Source organism: Lynx rufus, unplaced genomic scaffold (genome assembly GCF_022079265.1).
Source record: "Lynx rufus isolate CCGP_SWC_20201006 ecotype Redwood Valley unplaced genomic scaffold, mLynRuf1.p SCAF_4, whole genome shotgun sequence".
NCBI lineage: Eukaryota > Metazoa > Chordata > Mammalia > Carnivora > Felidae > Lynx > Lynx rufus.
In genome coordinates this window covers 17,758,545-17,778,135 of record NW_025814856.1, presented here as the reverse complement: position 1 = coordinate 17,778,135, position 19,591 = coordinate 17,758,545, and the positions used below count along the sequence as shown (strand labels likewise).

At 50.0% G+C, this 19,591-nt stretch overlaps 2 protein-coding genes and 1 pseudogene across 2 annotated transcripts; 2 read left to right on the top strand and 1 right to left on the bottom strand.

Moving 5' to 3' along the window:
• The first annotated feature begins 1,386 nt into the window (after positions 1–1,386).
• Positions 1,387–11,178, top strand: CUNH3orf84 (chromosome unknown C3orf84 homolog). Its single transcript, XM_047097443.1, has 4 exons — positions 1,387–1,413; positions 3,393–3,506; positions 10,342–10,398; positions 10,768–11,178. Exons 1-4 carry the CDS (start codon positions 1,387–1,389, stop codon positions 11,176–11,178), a joined length of 609 nt encoding a protein of 202 aa, XP_046953399.1.
• Positions 5,815–6,157, top strand: LOC124524980 (60S ribosomal protein L34-like; annotated as a pseudogene).
• A 1,377-nt stretch (positions 11,179–12,555) lies between the features above and the next one.
• KLHDC8B (kelch domain containing 8B) lies at positions 12,556–15,531 on the bottom strand. Its single transcript, XM_047094576.1, has 5 exons — positions 15,156–15,531; positions 13,922–14,086; positions 13,344–13,568; positions 13,144–13,245; positions 12,556–12,752 (listed from the first exon to the last, which is right to left on the bottom strand). The coding sequence occupies exons 1-5, from the start codon at positions 15,529–15,531 to the stop codon at positions 12,556–12,558; spliced, it is 1,065 nt and encodes a 354-aa protein (XP_046950532.1).
• Positions 15,532–19,591: the final 4,060 nt, after the last annotated feature.

Below are 19,591 nucleotides of genomic sequence, written 5' to 3'. Positions count from 1 at the left end.
ATCTTTGTGGATTCAAGTATCTTTCTTATTGCCCTGTTGGTAAAACATTCAGACTGCTTACAGTTTTTTTCTTTCCCTATGCAGATGCTGCAATGAACATTTCTGTACCTGTGAATACATGTGAGAAGGGATCGTAAGGGTAACTATAGTAGGGTGGGCTTTCTGGCTAGTACGGCTTACACCAGTGACACCAGCTGGGTCTAAATGTTTCCTCCTGCTAAACTCTTTTTTTTTTTAATGTTTATTTGGGGTGCCTGGGTGGCTCAGTCGATTGGGCATCTGACTTTGGCTCAGGTCATGATCTCACGGTTCATGAGTTTGAGCCCCTCATTGGGCTCTGTGCTGACAGCTTGGAGCCTGGAGCCTGCTTCAGATTCTTTGTCTCCCTCTCTCTCTGTCCCTCCCTGCTCATGCTCTGTCTCTCTTTCCTTTAAATATAAATAAACATTAAAAAATTAAAGAAAAAAGTTTGTTTATTGAGAGAAAGAGAGCACACACGAGCAGGGAAGGGGTGGAGAGAGAGAGAGAAAATCCCAAGCAGGCTTCACACTTAGCATGGATCCCAACATGGGGCTCGATCTTGACTATGAGATCCTGACCCTTAAGATCATGACCTGAGCTGAAAGCAAGAGTCAGACACTTAACCGACTGAGCCACCCAGGCACCCCTGCTTTTTATTGGTACATTTTTAGAGGCTGATTGCCTCTTCTTTTGGTTAGTGAAAGGGCTGAACTCTTCATGTCCCTGTGTTACAAATGAGAAAGAGACAATAATCTGCCGAAGAGTAGCTTGGAATGGAACCACAATGTCAAATATTTTCATGCTCCTTCTTTTGCTGCTCTATTATGCTCTCTTTCTTCACTGGGGCCCTGGTAACAGTCACCTGCCCCAGTGTTCTCAGGCATCATAGACTCCTGAGAGAAAAGTTTACAGAGCCTTATTCTGAAGCAGCACTTTTATCCTAAGAGCCATAAACCCTTTTAACATTTCTTCTGAGTCCACGGAATGCTTTCTAAATTTATGTCCCTGGCAGTATGGTTGCACAATTCTAAAATGCAAGATTCACCTCTAAAATGTTCTTTGATATTTCATTGACTGTATTCATCACACTCCACTGTGGACTATGTTTCTATATGTAAGGACTCTCCCAGAATGTTAATGATGAGGGGCATATTTCTCTCATAAAGAAGTAAAGAAGTAAAACCAAGCAGGAAGCACAAAGGGGTAGCAGACTGGGTACTGCCTCAACAACCAGCAGCATTGTGCAGTCACAACCTCTCTTTGTCACTAAGCAACAAGAGGTTGACCTCTGAGATTCTCTTTCCTCAGGCATAGGCTCAAAAAGACAAGAGGAAAGTTTGCCTTTTCTGCTTCCTTCCTGGAAAGATGCAAAGTGCTTTAGTAGGATCCTGGGTAAGAGTGCATTTTACAATTTATCCTGGCCCTTGGCTCTAGAGTAGTACCTGAAATTTGAATGAATCATGAGAATAAATTTAGCAAGACAGGTTTCATTGAGCACACAGGCTCGTGAAGGACCTTGAACTTCCCACTCCCCCTCTGCCATTCTGAGGTCACCCCTGTAGCCTACCTAGTCTTTACAATGCCATGTCCTTTTCCATGTGTCCTGGTCTGATGCTAATCAGCTGAACCTCCTAGTCTAATAGCCACCCCATTTATTCCCAGTCCCTTGCTTGGTCCTCCCATACTTCTGAAATTTGACTGTTCTCTATACTGGGAACATCTTGCAGTCAAAGACTGTTTTCTTCCATGTGTATATCCCATGCCTGGAATGCAGTAAAGGCCCAGTAAATACTATTGAATTAAACTGAATATTGAGCAAGCAGCGTCCAACAGACAGTAGAAAGATGGACAGACAAGTTGGGCAACCTGAGCCCTCAGTGGGATGAAAAGATAAAGGGCCTCTTAGTCATGTATAAGAACCCACAGTAATGGCCAGAGGACAAACTTGGGAGAGCTTCTTTCTGCTCAGGGCTATGATCATGGAGGACCAACCACACCGATCCTCTCCAGGGAGCTCTCAGGACAAAGAGTTGGGCTCTAGGAGTTCCCTGGCTAGACATGCTTATTGTCCATAGGGTGTCTACCTAATGACATCAACACAGTATGGCTCCTTCTTAGACCCCTGATAAATGCTCATTTCTGTCTTTTGCCAGTCCCTGTCTCTGAAATTCTCTCCAGAAGGTATCACTGTTAGTGAAGTACTTATTTTGAAAAGTTTATCCCTTGCTTAGGTGTCCCAGTTTCAGAGGGTGCCCTTCTTGCCCCAGAACATCAGGGTATGTGGCAAACAGGTGTTCGTGACTTTGTCAATGGATGCCCAAGATGGATCCATTCAATCCCCAGAGAAAGATCGTATCACTGGACAGTGGCCTGTTCTCAAAACTTTGCTCAGTGCTTTGAATCACCTCAGCTCAGAACCTGTTTGAGCCCCTCCCCTGATGAAAAGTCTCCCTTTGTTCTTAGAAGAGAATCCATATTCTTTTTTCTTTTATTAAAAAAAAATTTGTAATTATTTATTTTTGAGAAAGAGCATGCATTGGGGAGGGATAGAGAGAGAAGGAAACATAGAATCCAAAGGAGGCCCCAGGCTCTGAGCTGTCAGCACAGAACTCAATGAGGGACTTGAACCCATGAACCACAAGATCACGACCTGGGCTGAAGTCAAATGCCTAACCGACTGAGCCACCCAGGCAACCCAAAAAATGCAGGTGGCCCGAGAATGCATATTCTTAAACCAGTGTTTCCTTGACCTTACCTCACTTGTTTGCTCACAATCCTTTAGTCATAAAGCCTCTTGTTTATTCTAACATATCTCTCTTTTTCTGACCTCCAGTCCTTTTACTCTTTCAGTTCCCATCCCATAGAATATTCTTCTGCTGTTCCTCATACAGCTGACTCCTTCTCACGTTCAGGTCCCACCCTCAATGTCATGAGGGGCTATCCCTGTTCTCTATCACTATTGATCCTAGTCATCAGGTTATTTCTTCCCCGACCCTATTTGCTGTGTCTGACTCCTCCACTAGAAGGAAGATTCACAAGGGCCAGGATCTTTCAGTCCTTTCACTGCTGTCTCCCCAGCTTATATTAGGGCCTCAAGGGAAAGATAGTGAAGAAAGATGGAAGAAAGGAAAGAAGGGAAAGAAAAAAAAAAAAGGTAGCCTTTCCCTGCCCACACATAGCCCTCCCAGGTGAGCCAGCACAGCTAAAGCCAACTGTTCTAATGATGGATGGCAGACGGGTGTCTCTTGTTCTCAGATTCTTTTTATTCTGTCAGTAGCTCCCAAGAGAGGCTTCTAGCCAGGAGACCCTGAGGTCTGAGACTCAGGGTAAGGGTTTGTGAAGGATTCACCCTCATACTTGCCTTGTTATAGCACAACACTGGCTTTTATGGGCACTACAGAGGCCAATTCAAGAGTGAAAGTGCTCAAGAATACCGTCTTGCAGCCAAGCCCCAGCCTCCAGCAGTGTTCCTGCAGCGATGTCAGGTACAAGGTAGCCCTGGGGGAAGCTGGGGTGGCTGGGCCAGTTTCTACTTGTCTCAGACCCCAAGAGCATCATCCCTAGACCTACCACAGCTGGACTGACATCTTATGCCAGCCTATCCCCAGGAAATGCATGAGGCCTGGCTCCTCTTCCCTGAAGTGGCAGGTCTTCCCCTTACAGACAGGGTGGAGAAGAGCTAGTACCAGGCTAGATAGTCTTGCTCAATGTTCTTTCTAGATGTAGGGAGAGTCAGGGCCCAGGTTGGGTAAGTGGCCATGGAAAGAGAGCTTCCAGAATCCATAATGTAAGCCTTGAGTTTTTCCAACAACTGCTCTCAAGCCTAGGTTCTTTGATGTCATAAAAGCCCATGGTCAAACACACAGTCAGCCTTATAGTCTGGGGGCCCCAGGAGGCCTTCTCTGGTGAGGGAAGCAGCATATAAAGTGACATGTGTAGGCAACGAGGACCAGAAAGGAGTGATGGCAGAGGTGGCTGGAAAAGGCTTCCAGAGAACAGGAGAGAGATGCAGGGCCCAGACCCTCCACTGCTTCTAGGCCTGGAGACAAGGAGAGGGCACTGAGCATCAGTTGGGGGTCCCAACAGTAAAAAGCTCACTCAATGCAGGAGAACTCAGCAGAGTGTACATGCAAAGGAATAGATGTAAGAGCCTCAGGTAAAGGTGGTATCACAAGTTGGTAACAACCAGGTGGTCAGTACCTTTGGACCCAAAGGGACAAGGGGAAGGTATGGCTCCTAGAACCCAGAAAGAGAGGGTGGTGTGGAGAGAACCACACTGAGAGGAGTCATGATCTTGGGTGGAGAGACACAGACAGGCAAGGGCTAGCCTGGGAGGGAGTTAAGAGAAGAAACACCTCCTCCTTTCTTCTCTCTATCTCCTCCCAGGGCTTTCCAGTGGCCAGAGGGAAGGCAGCCTGGTGAGGAATGCACTCAGATCATCCCTGTGGGCAACAGCAGTGGGAAGACCTTGGAAAGGGACCTGGAGGAGTGTCTGGAACATGCTCTGCCCACTACAGCTTCTTGCTTCCCAGCTTCTAGACAGATCCTACTTGATCTGCCATCTGAATTTTCCAGCACTTGCTTTCCCAGGCCAAGAACAGGGTCCTGGAGGCTGCCATGCTATGGAGCCTGAATCTCCTTAGGATTCTCAGTTGGAAGCACTGGCTGGCAATGCCTACTGAGTGAGCCAGGCCCAAATGCAACTCCAGACCGCTCATCTGGGTCCACCTCCCCTTGAGAGTAATGGGACCGGGGTAGTGCAGGGATAGAGGCAAACCGGGGACTTCTGGCTAGGTGTTTGTAGTAGCCCAGTGGCAGTTTTAATCCTAAAAACTGGAACATCCTCTCAATCTGGTCCCCAGGAAAGAAGTAGGGAACATGTTTTGGGGCATATTTTAATTGAAGACTTGCTACACAAAGCATTTACTAGCATTACCACTGGCTCCAAACAGCATGATCTATGTATCTTGGACTCAGATTGTATAAATGCCAAGTATAGCGGCTCTTTCTAGGTCTAAAGCTCTTCTAATTAGTGGGACTGCTTGGGGAAGGTGCACATTTTATTTTCCTATTAGTTGAGAGATACCAGATTTCAGCCAGCTGATTACAGCTATTGTTGAAAACCTTTCTAAGATGTGACACCACTTTTCTTTAGTTTGGAGCAGGTAGAAATTTTGTTCATGTCATTTAGACACAAGAAATTTCTCTTTTCTTCTTTTTATCTTCTAGATGAGATTAATTTATTGGTAGCTTTCACCTACCTAACTCTTGGGACATGTAATCCTGGTTCTGTTTGTTCTTAAGATCAGACAAGAGTCCCAGGGACCCATGATTTGGAGTAGGTCTTTCATTGGCGGTGCAACCCCTGCCATGCCTCAGTCTGTTACAGGGGCTCCTCACTCAGCACCCTACTGACTGCAAAACGTCCAGCCTCCACAGGGTCCCTTAGCCTTCCCATACACAAATATTGCCCCCTCCCAAGAAATCTACTTCTCCTCCAAGGCCTCTTCAGCTGGAACCCCAGCCCAAGCTGCACCTGCTCAGAGACTATAGGCTTTACTACCTCAATGGAAAAGGAGCATTAGATGGTTTAGAAGCAAATAAGCAGGTGAAATTCTCTCCAGGTACAGGAATACTCAGAACTGCCTGGGTGGAAGGAAATGACCACACTTCTCACCAGGCTCTCACTATTGTGAGAACAAAACTTAAGTCAGTGGGAGTCACTAGATTATCCTGCCACTGTAAGAATAGTGAGTTTTGCTCTTCTGGGGATGGTGTCTAGAGGCATTCAGAATGATCCAAAGTTTGGCATACCATCATAGGCCATCCTACAATACAGTCTCTAACAAAACTAAGCTGTCCTGAATCCATGGTAATAGAATTGTGTACTTTTATACCAACAAGATTGGAAAAGCCCCCAAATCTGCATGTGGCACATGAGCAGGCTGACTTCAAGAAGTTTGTGCTGTGAGACCTAAAGTTCTTATGAGGTTGTCTAAAACAGAAAACCATGTCAGCAGGGTGGTACTTTACATATGCTAAGTGTGTCCATGACCAGATCAAGTGTGCTTTCCTTATTGAGGAGCAGAAAAACGCTGTTAAAGTGTTGAAGGCACAAACGCAGTCAGAAAGCTAATTTTTTTAATGAAACTTTTTTGAGTAATTTTTTTAAAAATCAAAAGACAAAAAAATATATATAGTGAGTTTTCATAGTCAGGGCTGCCTCCAACAACAGAGGCATCCACATTCCAGGGCTGTGTACAATTCTTCAGCTGAGGATAGAGATGCAAAAGAAATTTGGGGATCAATTGGAACTTGCTGCAGATTCCCAGGGTTTTTTTTATTGTAATTTTTATTGAAACAATTATAAATTCATAAGCTGTTATGAGAAATAATAGAAATCCTTTCTACATTTTTCCCAGTTTCCCCCAATGATAACATTTTGCAAAACTATAGTATAATATCACAACCAGGACATTTTCATTAATGCAATCCATCTATCTCAGATTTCCAGTTTTACTTATTCTCATTTCTGTGTGTGTATTAAGATCTATACAATTTTATCACCAATGTAGGTTTGTGTATCCACCACCACAGTTAAGATACTGGCCAACCTCACAAGTATCCCTGGTTCTGGCCTTTTGTGACCACACCCACCAGCCTTCTGCTCCTCCACCCTTCTTCTGTCTCTTATCGCTGGCAACCACCACTCTCTTCTCCCGAAAATTTTGTCACTTCAAAATGTTATATAGGGGCACCTGAGTGGCTCAGTCGGTCAAGTGTCCAACTCTTGGTTTCAGCTCAGGTCATGATCTTATAGTTTCGTGAATTTGAGCCCCTGCATCGGGCTCCACAGATTCTCTCTCCCTGTCTCTCTGCCCCTCCCCCACTCACACTATCTCTGTCTCTCTCAAAATAAATAAACCTTAAAAAAGATTATATAAATAAAATGATACAGCATGAAACCTTTGGACATTGGTTTTTCTTTCTCAGCATAATTTCCTAGAGATTCATCTAAGTTGTTCATGGTTCATTCCTCTTCACTACTGAGTAGTATTCTATGGTACGTATATACCACTTTGTGTAACGATTCACCTATTAGAGGATATCTGGGCTGATTCTAGTTTTTGACTCTTATAAAAAAAGCTGCTATGAACATTTGTGTACAGGTTTTGGGGGGAACATAAATTTTCATTTCTTTAGAATAAATGTCCAGGAATGCAATTGCTTGGTCACCTGGTAGTTGTATGTTTAGTTTTTAAAAGAAACTGCTGAACTGTTTCCTAGAGTGAATGTACCACTTTACATCCCCACCAGCAATGTATTAATGATCTAGTTTCTCTGCATTCTCCCCAATATTTGGTGTTGTCTCTATGTTTTATTTTAGTCATTCTGATTAATATGTCATGATATCTCATTGTGATTTTAATTTGCATTTCCCTAACGTTTAATGATGGTGAACATCTTTTCCTGTGTTATTTGCCATCTGTATATCCTCTTTGGTGAAATGTCTTCATGTTGTTTGCCCATTTTCTAATTGGATTTTTTTTTAATTTTACTTTTTATTTTTTTAAATTTACATCCAAATTAGTTAGCATATAGTGCAACAATGATTTCAGGAGTAGATTCCTTAGTGCCCCTTACCCATTTAGCCCATCCCCCCTCCCACAACCCCTCCAGTAACCCTCTGTTTGTTCTCCATATTTATGAATCTCTTCTGTTTTGTCCCCTCCCTGTTTTTATATTATTTTTGTTTCCCTTCCCTTCCCTTATGTTCATCTGTTTTGTCTCTTAACATCCTCATATGAGTGAAGTCATATGATTTTTGTCTTTCTCTGACTAATTTCACTTAGCATAATACCCTCCAGTTCCATCCACGTTGTTGCAAATGGCAAGATTTCATTCTTCTTGATTGCTGAGTAATACTCCATTGTATATATATACCACATCTTCTTTATCCATTCATCCATCGATGGACATTTGGGCTCTTTCCATACTTTGGCTATTGTTGATAGTGCTGCTATAAACATGGGGATGCACGTGTCCCTTCGAAACAGCACACCTGTATCCTGTGGGTAAATACCTAGTAGTGGTTGTAGGGTAGTTCTATTTTTAGTTTTTTGAGGAACCTGCATACTGTTTTCCAGAGTGGCTGCACCAGCTTGCATTCCCATAATTGGATTGTTATTTTACTGTTGAATTGTGAGAATTCTCTATATATTCTAGATATTATTCCTTCATTGGATATTTGGTTTGCAAATATTTTCTCCCAGTCTGTAGCTTGTCTTTTCATCCTCTTTACATAAACTTTCACAGAGCAAAACTTGAAAAAATTTTTTGATGAGGTCCAATTTGTCAATTTTTTCTTTTATTGCTCTTGCTTTTGGTGTCAAGTCTAAGAACTCTTTCCCTAGTTCTAGATTCTGAAGATTTTTTCCTATGTTTTTTTTTCTAAAAGGGTCCTGGGTTTTTAATCTCTGTCGTGTCAGCTTGCTTTATGAGGAATGGAAGGTAAGGCTGGCTGGCTTCCCACCTTCATGGAGTTTTCAATCTACCTGGAAAACCAGCACCAGGTGTCTAAGGCAGGATCTCCTGTAGGGGAGCTTTTTAAAGACACACACCACAGGCTCCACCCTGAAGAATCTGGTTCAGGGATCTGGGATGGATCTAGCCCCAGCCTTTACTCTAGGAACCTGCTGTCAGCCACTGCTCATACCCCAACCCAGGAAAGCCTGAACTCATCAGATCAGACACTTCATTCAAGTCTACAGCAGGAGAAGCTGAATGACTGACTAGAGACTGGGGACTCTGGGGGCAGAGACCAGGCACAAAGGCAAGGTTGATGGTCTTGGGAGAGATTTCTATTGAGGTCTGGGGGTTTGGGAGGTGGTCTTTCTCTGCCTGGGGATAGGGCATGGTTCTCTGGCTCCCAGCTGGGCCAAAGCAAATGCCCCAGGGACCTCTGTCCCTGTTCATGATTTAAACAGCAAACACATATTGAGCCCAGTGCCAGGCACTATGCTCAGTTTTGGAGTTACAGATGTGAGCAAAACAGACAATAACCTTTGCCCACAATGAGCTTATGTTTTAGTCAGGAGTATTACCTGGTAAGCAACATCATACTATGTAGTCACATAGTATTCCAGAAAGTGAAAAATGCAGAGTTGGCATGATGGCACTGCTGGTATAGTGCTTGAAGAAGCCCTCCCAAGAAGGAAGTGAGAGGGAGTCCTATGGCCAGTTGCAGGAAGAGTCCCAGACAGAAAGCACAGGTGGTGCAAAGGCCCAAGGTGGGAATAGCTGGTGTGTTTGAGGAGCAGTAAAGATGCCAGTGCGAGTTGCAGGTAATGGAGGGATCAATATAGTGTGGGTCTCATGGACCACTGTGAAGACTTTGGCTTTTACAAACATGAGGAACTGTCATGGGTTTTCAGCAAACAAGGAAGGTGATCTGATCTATGTATCATAAGAATTATTCTGCCTATTAAGAGGACAACAGACTGGAGGGAAAAGCTTGGAAGCAGGGACACCAGGTAGGAAGCTCTTTCAATAATTCAAGCAAGAGAAGGAGGTGGCCCTTGGATGAGAGAAAGCAGTGAACTTGCTGAGGAATGGTCCAATCCTAGGTTCATATTGAAGGAATGATCAACAGGATTTCTTGACACACTGGATGTAGGGTATGAAAGAAAAGAATCAAGGGGACTTCAAGGTGTTTGGTAGGACCTAGCTGCCATGACCTGAGCTGGGGGAGGCTCTGAGGGGTGGGGGGGTGGGGTTGGGGAATGATCCAGAGCTCAGTCATGTGTTTGGAGACACCTGGAAGACATTTACAAGGGGCTATGAAATAGGCTGTTGGCTATTGAGTCTAGAATTCAGGAGAGAGCTCAAGCTAGAGAGAGAATTGACAGTTTTCAGGTGGTACTTACTTAGGGCCAAGAGTTTGGGTTGATGATGAGGGATTAAATGTGGACAGAAAGGAAGCCTCTGGTCCTGGTCCTGGGCAATCTAGAGATAAAGGGTCTGACATGAACCTTGAACCATTGCCCTCCTGATGGCAGTATGTCTTAGAAGATGCCTCAGCCCCATCCTCAATCAGCAGCCCTAGAGACTTTTGCTTTGGAGGCAAATGCCAGCATGAGATGTCCTAGGAGTAAGGCGGTGCTTTAATTTGTAACTGCCCTTTCAGGATTTTGGCAAGTTTAGCAGTTTAGGGATAGTAGCTCCTGGCAGCTTCCCTCCATTATGGGTCCTGAGATAACATCTTAAGGGCAGGTAAGCATCATTTCCCCCCATTCACCTTCTTTCTCACTGTCTTTAAAGGAGCCAGCACAGCAACACTTCTTCTCCAAGCATGACAACCGTACTTCTTTCGACAAAGTGAGTGAAGAAAGGAAGGAGAGTGGGCAGACCCTCAGCCTAGGTTGAAGTTGAGGTAGGGTGGAGGGGATAAGACACTGTGGGGAGGGAGGGCTCCTGACAATCTCTCTTGTCTGGAAAATAGCCCATTCCCCAAACAGAGGTTTGGTTTCAGCCACTGGCTTGCCTGACAATGTGCAAGTATTCTGGGGCCCACTGACTTTCTAGAGGCTTCACCCTGGAATGGAAGGCATGGCTGGGGAGCAGGCCAAAGAGGCTGGGGTATGGGCCAGGGGAGCCAGGCATCACCAAGTAGGCTTGGGTTGAGAAGGACCTAAGGAGGGAGGTGTTTGGTGCCAGGACTGTGGGCCAACGGCCCATACCGTTGAGGAGGGCCCCTACTGCCTGCTGCAGGGAATCGGAAGGCGAAAAGACCTGGAGCACCTGTGGCAGCGGCACACCTTCCTGCGCTGGGCACCCTCTGAGCTGGAGTTGAGTCAGCAGCGGCCCCTTGAATCCTCCTACCAGGCCAATTTCCGGTCAGGCCCTGGACTCAGTGACCTCCCCCAGCGCCTTGTCCACTTTGTGCAGATCCAGCCTCCCCGTACCAGCACCACCTATCAGCAGAACTTCTGCCAACCATCCCAGGGTGGCCATTGTGGCAGCAACAATGTGGGGCCAGTCACCAACACACTGCCTGACCTCCCAGGGATCCCAAGACCCAAGCTGCTGCAGCATTACCTTCATGCTGGGGTCTCTGAATGTCTAAACTGGTCCAGAGCATTAAACAAGGATGGCTAACACAGAGGCCTATCTGTACTTACAGCCCAAGGGGTCTTAGAAGCTGGAGAGCAGTAAGGTCCATAGCGCCTGTGTGCTGGGCAGGGGAGGATGTGCCCTGGGAACCCTGCCACTAAGTGAGAAGGGGTAAAGTCTATAGGAAGTACCATGGCCAAAGCAAGTCAGTTCTGGGAGTACCTTGCACTCAGTGTGGCTGCAGGGAAAGCAGAGTCAGTGACCCCTACTTGTATCCAGCAAAGACTGGAGGAGGAGGCAAAGGATGGCAGCTTTGATTTCTCCAGGAGGCTATTATGTCTCTAGGGGTCTGGTGTGTGGCCACATAGTTATGCCTAAGCTGGGACAGGGGGAGACTGCCCTGGCCACAGCCTATGCTGGGCTACCCCTCCCTATGGAGGTGAGCAGACGAGGAGCTGCTGGGTGACATGGACCTTGAGGTCATCCTGACCCTGGGGTGCTTTGTTGTAGTTTTCTGAGCTTTTCTTTGACTATCGTGTGAGTATCCTCTAACACCAGGACAGTTGCGGGGGGTGGCAGTGGGGTAGACAGCAGTCATCCTATGTCACCAAAAGAGAAGCTGAGGCTTAGGTGGGGCTAAGACAACAGAGGCCAGATTCAAAAGGCTACTCTGAACCCTCATCCCTGGGAGAGTTGAGACCCCTGAAGGAGGGCCAAAGGTTGCAGGGGCAACACAGGAGTCCACACCAGGGCCACACACCAGATTTTAGCAGCACTTTTACTTTCATGTCTGAACTTCCTGGGTCCTCACAACAGCCCTGTGAGGTAGGTAGGGCAGGAAGGTTTCAGAGATCCCCATTTACGGATGAGGATGCTGAGGCACAGAGAGGTGAAATGACTTGCTCAAGATCACACAGTCAACAGTGTAAAGGGCCCAAAGCCTATATTCTTCCGGTCCTCTAAACGTTCCTGTATCCACTCCTCCATCCCCTCTGTGTCCCCTGCCCTCTCTGAACCCTCCTGGGGCCACAGAGGCCTTCAAGGCAGGCTGGCAGCTAGGATTTTTCAGGAACAGCCATTGGGGTGAGACTGGTCAACTCTAGGTAGGCACTAATCCTGTGGGACATGAGGCCAGCTCTCCCAGCCTCCCACTTCCCAGTTAGACAGAGGGCCCAGTAGTTCCAGAGCAAGTGTGGAGCTAGGCGTGGTCCATGAATGAATGGGGATAAAAGTGGGTATAAGCATATATGTCCTGCACTAAAGACAAAGCCCCCCCCACCCTTTGAGACATTCGTCTCAATTGCCTGCCCCTGTGCCTCCCTCATCCCACAGAGCCACAGTGAGCTTCTTCAGCAGCAAAAGGAGCCACAGACATTTGTCTCTGGCACTGTGCTGCTCCAGTGGACCTGTCCCATCAGGCATTCAGACCCCATCACGCAGACACAGTGCCTCCACAGCTTGGCTAGGACCCTGGGCCACACCCCCAATGACAAACAGCCGGGGCCCAGCCTGCAGACTAGAACAGGAGCAGCGGGCTGTGGGCATGGCAGGCAGGGCCTCCCAGCGCCGCCGTGCAAGGCTGAAGCCCTCCACGGAGCCCAGAGGGCATGGCTGGTTTCCTGCAGGAAAGAGACAGAAGTTGTAAATGGCACAGACTGCAAGGACTCCAGCTCTTTTGCTTGGGTTACTAGGGCCTTGCTACTCATCGCTCCCATTCATCATTCGTTCATTTCTTCGTATTTCTATTTGTCCGTTCATTCAGTGGTCACTTGACCTGTTTCTGTCTCCTAAACCTCTGCTGGTACAAAGCCCTCAGTCAGGTGCTGAGGGACACCCCAAGAGTTAGGCCGTGCAGACCACACCCTGCCTGCCTCACAGATTGGGAAAGGCAAGCTCACAAAGCCCTGATCCCTGGAGTACCTGGAGAAGGGCAGGAGGGAGTGCTCATGCTTGGGGTTACTCCCGCCTGTCTTGGACTCGCCTCCTATCCCTAGCCCCACAGATACTCACCAAGGCCCCCAATGGCCATGATGTGGCCCCCAAGGGAGCCAACCACAAAGTCGGCCCTCTTATCCCTCATGCGTAGGCTGCGGGGCAGCTTGGTCCAGGACCCTGCAGGAAAGGGGAGGTCAGATCAAGTCCCCCAACACACACTGTGCCCCTCCATCCCACGGAAAGTGGGAGGCCAGCCCAGGCCAGCCACTGCTCACCATGTTCCAGGTCGAACATCTCCACAGTGTTGACAAAATGTGGGCGGGAGTAGAAATTGTGGGGCCCAGGCTGCTGCAGGCCACCCAGGCTAAAGACGTTGCCTTCTGCCATGGCACAGCCGGCAAAGGCTCGGCGGCTGGGCAGGCTTGGGTGCCGGGTCCAGGTACAGGCCTCCAGATCAAAAGCCTCAAAAGCAGTCACTGGGAGCTTTCCCTGGCGGCCCCCTGCCAATGGAATTGGAGCACCTTGGAAGGAGCCTAGGAGGCCTGGCAGGCTCCTCCTTCACCAGGTTGCTAAGCTTTTACTGCTGCCCACCTTAGCTACCCATACCCAGCTGTGTGCACAACAGAGCATGAATCACCCACCCTGAAGATCCTCAGGCATTGGGGTTTGGTTTTCCAGCCTTAGTAGGGCCACCAGAGGTCAGAGCCTCCAAGCAAGCCTGGTTCACCCAAAACTTCTCTTGTTCTGCCATCCCAGACTAAGCCTGATCCCAGCCAACCTATGAAGATAGGTGCTTCTGCACTTCGAGCCCCTTTCCCACATCCTTCCCCCGCCCCCACCCCCAGGCCCTTACCCAGGACATAGATCTTGTTCCCGTGCAGGAAGGTGGAAGCCCCGTAGCAGGGTGTGGGCATGGAGGGTAGTGAAAGCCAGCAGTCCCGCCTGGGCTCATACACCCGAACTTGGGCCTGGGGGGCCGTGTCAGGACCCATTCCCCCCAGAGCATACACCATACCATCTGCATAGAAAAGAGCGATTCAGAGTGCACCTCAGCCTGGCCAGGGCACTCTACCCTGACAGCTGCACTGGTCAGGTCTGGGGGTGGGTGGGGACCCACTTCTGTGTAGTACGTCTCCCAAGCAGCAGAAACCCTCCTTACTTCCCAGAGTGGGGGCTGGGAGAGCTAGGATTCCTGCTCTGGCCAGGGCCCCTCCAAGTGAAGAGCAGGAGGCAGATGATCTAATTATAATCCATCTCTGTCTCCCTGGAGATGCTATGGCAACCAAATCTGGCATCTAAGCAGGACCGGTGGTCAGACCTGGAGGCCACAAGGTGGGGACTTCCCTAGGGGAAGGAAGGTGGAGGATGATTTAAGTCGGGGAGGGGCATATGGGGATCTGCTCAGCATAGAGCTCAGACTGGGGAGGGAACTCTGGAGATCAGCTGGGGGCTGGGAGAGGAGCTTAGGCTTGTAGGATGGAGGTGCTGGCTGCAAGCCTTCTGCCAAAGAGCCCTGCCAGCACCTCTATATCCTGCCCTTTTAGAGTAGGTTCTTGCCCTGTTACACCCTCAGGGTCAGCTGGGAGCATGTCTGGGGGGCCTTGGGGAACCGGGTCAGTCAGCTGAGGGCTTCCATGGCAACCATCCCCAGGCTAGCTTGGCCTTCCCATCTCAGGCTCCCTGGTAAGTGTGTATATGGGAGGAAGGTGGGGGGAATCTAAGCACTTACTGGGCTCTGAGCCAAGGCCCTGTTCCCATCCCCCTCCCCCAGACTATTTATAACCCTGAGAGTCATTGAACTACTCCTCCTTGTGTCTTAGGAGGAATGGTCAGGGAGGTGGTTGGTGCCTCCCATCATTCTGAGGGCCAGCCTGGGCTCGTTCTCCCACTTCACAGCTGGAAAAGGCAGTTAAGGCTGCTGTTAGCTCAGCTCAGAGCTAGGTAGGAGAGGGTCTTTACAAGAATCAAATCTATGTCCAGGGTACTCAGACAAAATTTACATCTTTTTTCCAATCTCTAAGAGTAAGGGACCAAGGAAAGGATGGAGGGTGTTGGAGCACCTCAGGGACCTCCTTAAGGCCACTCACCTCTCTCCACAGTTGCAACCCCCATGGCTGCCTGAGGGAGGGTGGCCCGACGCTCCCAGCGGCCCTCATCAGCCAAGAAGGCCTCCACAGCAGCTACAGGGCTCTGGCCCTCATCCACACCGCCCACCACTAGCACCTGCTTGCCCAGCACCACAGCAGCCGCACCAGCCCGGGCAGTGGGCAGGGGTGCCAGTGTGAGCCATGTATGCGAGGCCATGTCCAGTGTCTCAGCAGTGTCCAGGGGCAGTCCAGCCTGGCCACAGCCCCCCAACACTAGCAGGTGCCCATCCTGGTATGCCACTGTGCCATACACCCGGCAGGTGGGCATGGGTGGGAACACCTGCCAAGCAAAGGCCCGGCCACCTCCTGTAGCCATGGTGTTCACCTCCAGTGGTAGGCCATACTATCTGCTCAGGCTGTAGGCCTCACTGAGGGGCATGATGCGGCCTCATCTTGACTCTATCAGGACTACAGGGAGTGTCTGACCAATCCAGGGACCTTGCCTTCACCTGGAGGAGAGAGGGAAAACAAAGGGTCAGGGCCATTGACCAGTCCCTCGGGGTACAGTTGAGCAGTCTGTAGGTAAGGGCAGGACTGGCTCAGAATCACTGGTGGGAAGGCATGGGGGAGGACATACCCCTGTTGGCTAGCACACCACTGCTGAGGTGCCTCTGGGGTGGGAAAGAAGGCAGATTACCAGATACTCAGGCAAATTCCCCTCTTCCTATGGGGCATGAAGGATTCTCCTCCCACCCCCTGCCTTCACCTAACACCTCCACCCCAGCCAAATCTAGGTCTAGGTGGTAGGTAAGTAATCTAGGTCTAGGTGGTAGGTAAGTTGACTAGGATAAGACACTCCACCCTGGCCCCCTTCCCTTCCTTTCAACAATCCTCATTCTGGTGCTTTGCATGAATGGAGTCCTACTGTACCCTCCCCTTATTGGCTTCCAGTGGGTCTCCCACATGCTGCCAGGGATCAGACTCCAGGGTATACTTACAACCCTTTTGGGGGCCATTCCATAGAGATCATCCATTCCCACCAGCAAAAGGCCAAGATCAGGGCGTTTGGGACTAGGAGAGGAGGAGATGGACGCCAGGGCCCCACATTCCCCCTTCAGGTCTACTATCAGGGGGTTGTTCGTGCCAGGTTCCCAGAGGCCAGTCTCCTTGGTGTCCAGAAGTAGGGGAGGGAGGTTGATTTGGGGATCCCATGATCATAGGACTCTAGACTCCCATAGTCCAGGGCGTTTCCAGTAGGAATGAGCAGCTGGACTTCCACAGCAGATCCCCAAGTTCCTCAGCCTTTCCTTTCCCGTGGGGGCCACGCTCCTGGGACCCTTGGCGTGATGGCCTCCTGGCCCCAAACTTCCAGCTCGCGGGAGGCGGGGGGCGGGTCCAGGCGAGCGCGCTTGGGGCTCTGCGCCCAGCGCCCCAAACTTCCCCTGAGCGCGGCTCCTGCGGGACTCACCGGCCGGGGCTCCGGCGCCGCCGGGACGCGGGGTCCGCCGTTCCGGCTCCGTGCCGGCTCTGGCTGGGGCTGAGGCCAGCCTCCGCGGGGCTCCGGCGGGGCTCCGGCTCGGCTCGGCGCGGGGCGGGGCTGGACCGGGTCCGCCCCTCGTCCCCCCTCCCGACTGGGGAAAATCTCCCCCCGCCTTAACCCTGCACCTGCCGTGGCCAGAGCAGGGCGCGTCGACCCACAGTCACACGCAAACCGGTAAACAGACAAATGGACATGTGGACGCTGGGCCTGTCCAGGATTTAGAGTCCGACCTCGGGCGGGAGGAGAAATGAAGCAGCAGTGAGCAGCACAACACGTGTGTGGTGGGGAATCGTTCTGAGTGGGACCCAGCCTGGGGAACACCCGCGGGGGAAGGGGCGGAGGGCGGGCTAGCAGAACCAGCAGGCTTGGGGGACCGGCGCCCGCCCACCGGCACTAAGCTCAAAGAGCCCAAAGACCGGCTTCGCGGCGGCGCCCCCTGGAGGACGTTTGGGGCGTGGCCTGGGCCTTTGGTGGGGTCGGTGGCTGGGTCGCACTTCCCCAGGCACACAGCAGGGCGCTGAATAGGTCCTATGGTGGACAGTGAGGCTAGCAGGGGATGGAGGAGCACACAGTGCCGGCCTCAGTGCTTGACAGGCCCTTCCACAGGCCTGGGTGGGGAAAGTTCTTGTGGGGAGGGTAGCTCTGAGTAAGGGATGAACTTCAAGAATCAGAGGCCAGGCAGGTCTCTCTCTAGGGCCTGAGGCCTGGACTACTCTGGGGCCCAAGACATTTTGTGACTGTTCATAGCAAGTTGGTATGACAGAGGCCTATTTATTTCAGACCCAGACCCTGGCCCAGCCTATCTTCTGAGCATGCAGAGTATTGGCTAAATCTGTGAGCTGGGAGCCCATTCGTGCAGGTTGGTGGTCACCCAGAAGAAATCCTGTGGGTTTCTGGGCTTGCTACTATCTTGTCCCTCTTTCATGGACAGTGTGTGTCTCACTTTCCCCAGAAGCACATCTGGAGGTAAAGATAGCAGTATATATAGTTAATGTGGGAGATGAGGCCAAGAAGCACCAGCAGAGGAGTGGCAAAAAGAGAAAGCAGCCAATAAAGGGTGTGTCATCAAGCAAGTTACCACTGTTGGCAACTGGGACCAAATCTTGCTGGGTTCTCTCCCAGAGCAAAGGTTGCTTGAGGAATTCATTCTCAAATCTCCATCAGTCACGGGTTGAGAGCTGCTTGGGGGGGCGGGGGGGGGAGGCACTGAGTCCTTGGTTTGCCAGACTTCTGAAGCCTGCCCTGAATGTGGGCAGTGCCTTCTCCATGACTAGAGAGAGAGTCCAGCTCCTTTCACAGGCTGGCAGTTGGAGTTGGAAGGACTACATGGAAATGGTGGTATCAAGGCAGGTTTCAGAACCTGACTAGGTGGCTTCCATCCTCTCACTTCACTCTGCCTTTCACTTGCTCTTCACTTAGTGCACTTGTACCTTCCTCCACGGGGTGTTCACACTGCTCTGCAGAACCCTCACATTTCCCACTATTCCCTTTCCAGGCCCTTTCCCCTCTCCATTCCAGCAATTAAGTACTTAAAAGCCTCCTACTTTAAGACACATCCCAGTACCCCCAAGTCCCTCCAGCCTCCCCTTCCTCCCCTCCAATCACCTGCTACCTGCTACTTCATGTCCACTGCTCCCCCCAAATTGCTCTTGTCAAAGTCTCTATGGAACACCATATAGCTAAAACTACAGGTCCCTATGGTCTTCATCTCAACTGAAATCTTGCTGATGTCTTCAGAGTTTCATTCCTTGTGACCTTGGCACCTCTGCTCCTGCTTGTGCTGCTTCTCAGAGTCTTTTACAGGCTCTGGTTCCTCTTCTCCCTTGGAAGTGGCTCCTGAAGATCCAGCCCTGGCTTTTCTCTTTGTCACATAGACTCCCTCCTTGAGTGATCCCTCCCAGGCCCACCGGCCTCGCCCACAACTAGATATTCACCAGATCTCTGATCAGGTGGAAATGGGTCTAGGTCCCATCACTCAGGGCTGTAAAAGATGCCAAATGGAGAGCAAGAGCTGGATCCTGGGACAACCTTGTGGTCTCTGCCAACCTCATCCTGTCTGATCCCAGTTATGCCTACAGGGTCAGCATCCACCAAATTCCAGGTCAGGTCACACTTTTCTCTGATGAATGCTCCCAGAGTTCCATCTGGAACATACTGAGCACCAAGAGGCAGAAGGGTCAGCCTCCCCTCAGAGTGCTAGGTACCCATAACCCTGACCCCTAACCCCTACTATCCCTTCAGTTCTAATGTCTGCAAGGGATACAGCCTGGGGATGGATCTACCCTGCTAAGTCCTCCATTTTTCACTGAACTCTGGGATGGACATCACCAGAGAGGGATTCCCCTTTCCAGGACACACCTAAGTCCATGCCATCCCTGATGGCTGAGCTCTACCTCTTCATGGGACTTGTTTTTTTTTTTTTTTTTTTTACACAGTCCTGGAACCACCTACATACAGGGGGCCAACACTGCTGACTTTGGAGAAGCTGTGGAAGACAACTGGGGTAGAAGATGAGGCTGGATTGGTCCTGAGAGTAGCAGCTAATTCTCAACCATGGATGGGGCAGAGACGGGACTCACCCACAGTTGGAGACTGGGCATACCAAGGTGGGACTTCCTGATTGTACCAGGAGATCCTGGCCCTTGGGACCCCACCATTCTCCTCTTTCTAACAGAATGAAGAGTTAGAAGCACTGACCCCAAAGGAGCAGGAGTTTGCATTTACTGTTGCACACTTTGGCTATGCTTGAAGGCACTGAGGGCCTTACCATGAGTGCTGAGGCCTTAGGAAGCTCAGAGGTGCCAGCTGAGGCCTAGGGAGGGCGGGGGTGAGTGTTTCCCTTTAGGGGTGCCTAGACCCTTCTATGCCTAAGGATCCTGGGGTCATATGAGGAGGG

Coding starts and splice junctions, on each gene's coding strand:
- CUNH3orf84 (XM_047097443.1), top strand. CDS start 1,387: ATGCAAAGTGCTTTAGTAGGATCCTGG. Junction 3,507..10,341: donor TGTTCCTGCAGCGATGTCAG/GTACAAGGTAGC, acceptor CTGTCTTTAAAG/GAGCCAGCACAGCAACACTT. Junction 10,399..10,767: donor ACCGTACTTCTTTCGACAAA/GTGAGTGAAGAA, acceptor CATACCGTTGAG/GAGGGCCCCTACTGCCTGCT.
- KLHDC8B (XM_047094576.1), bottom strand. CDS start 15,531: ATGGCTACAGGAGGTGGCCGGGCCTTTGCTTGGCAGGTGTTCCCACCC. Junction 14,087..15,155: donor GGTTGCAACTGTGGAGAGAG/GTGAGTGGCCTT, acceptor TTTTCTATGCAG/ATGGTATGGTGTATGCTCTG. Junction 13,246..13,343: donor GATGTTCGACCTGGAACATG/GTGAGCAGTGGC, acceptor CCTTTCCTGCAG/GGTCCTGGACCAAGCTGCCC.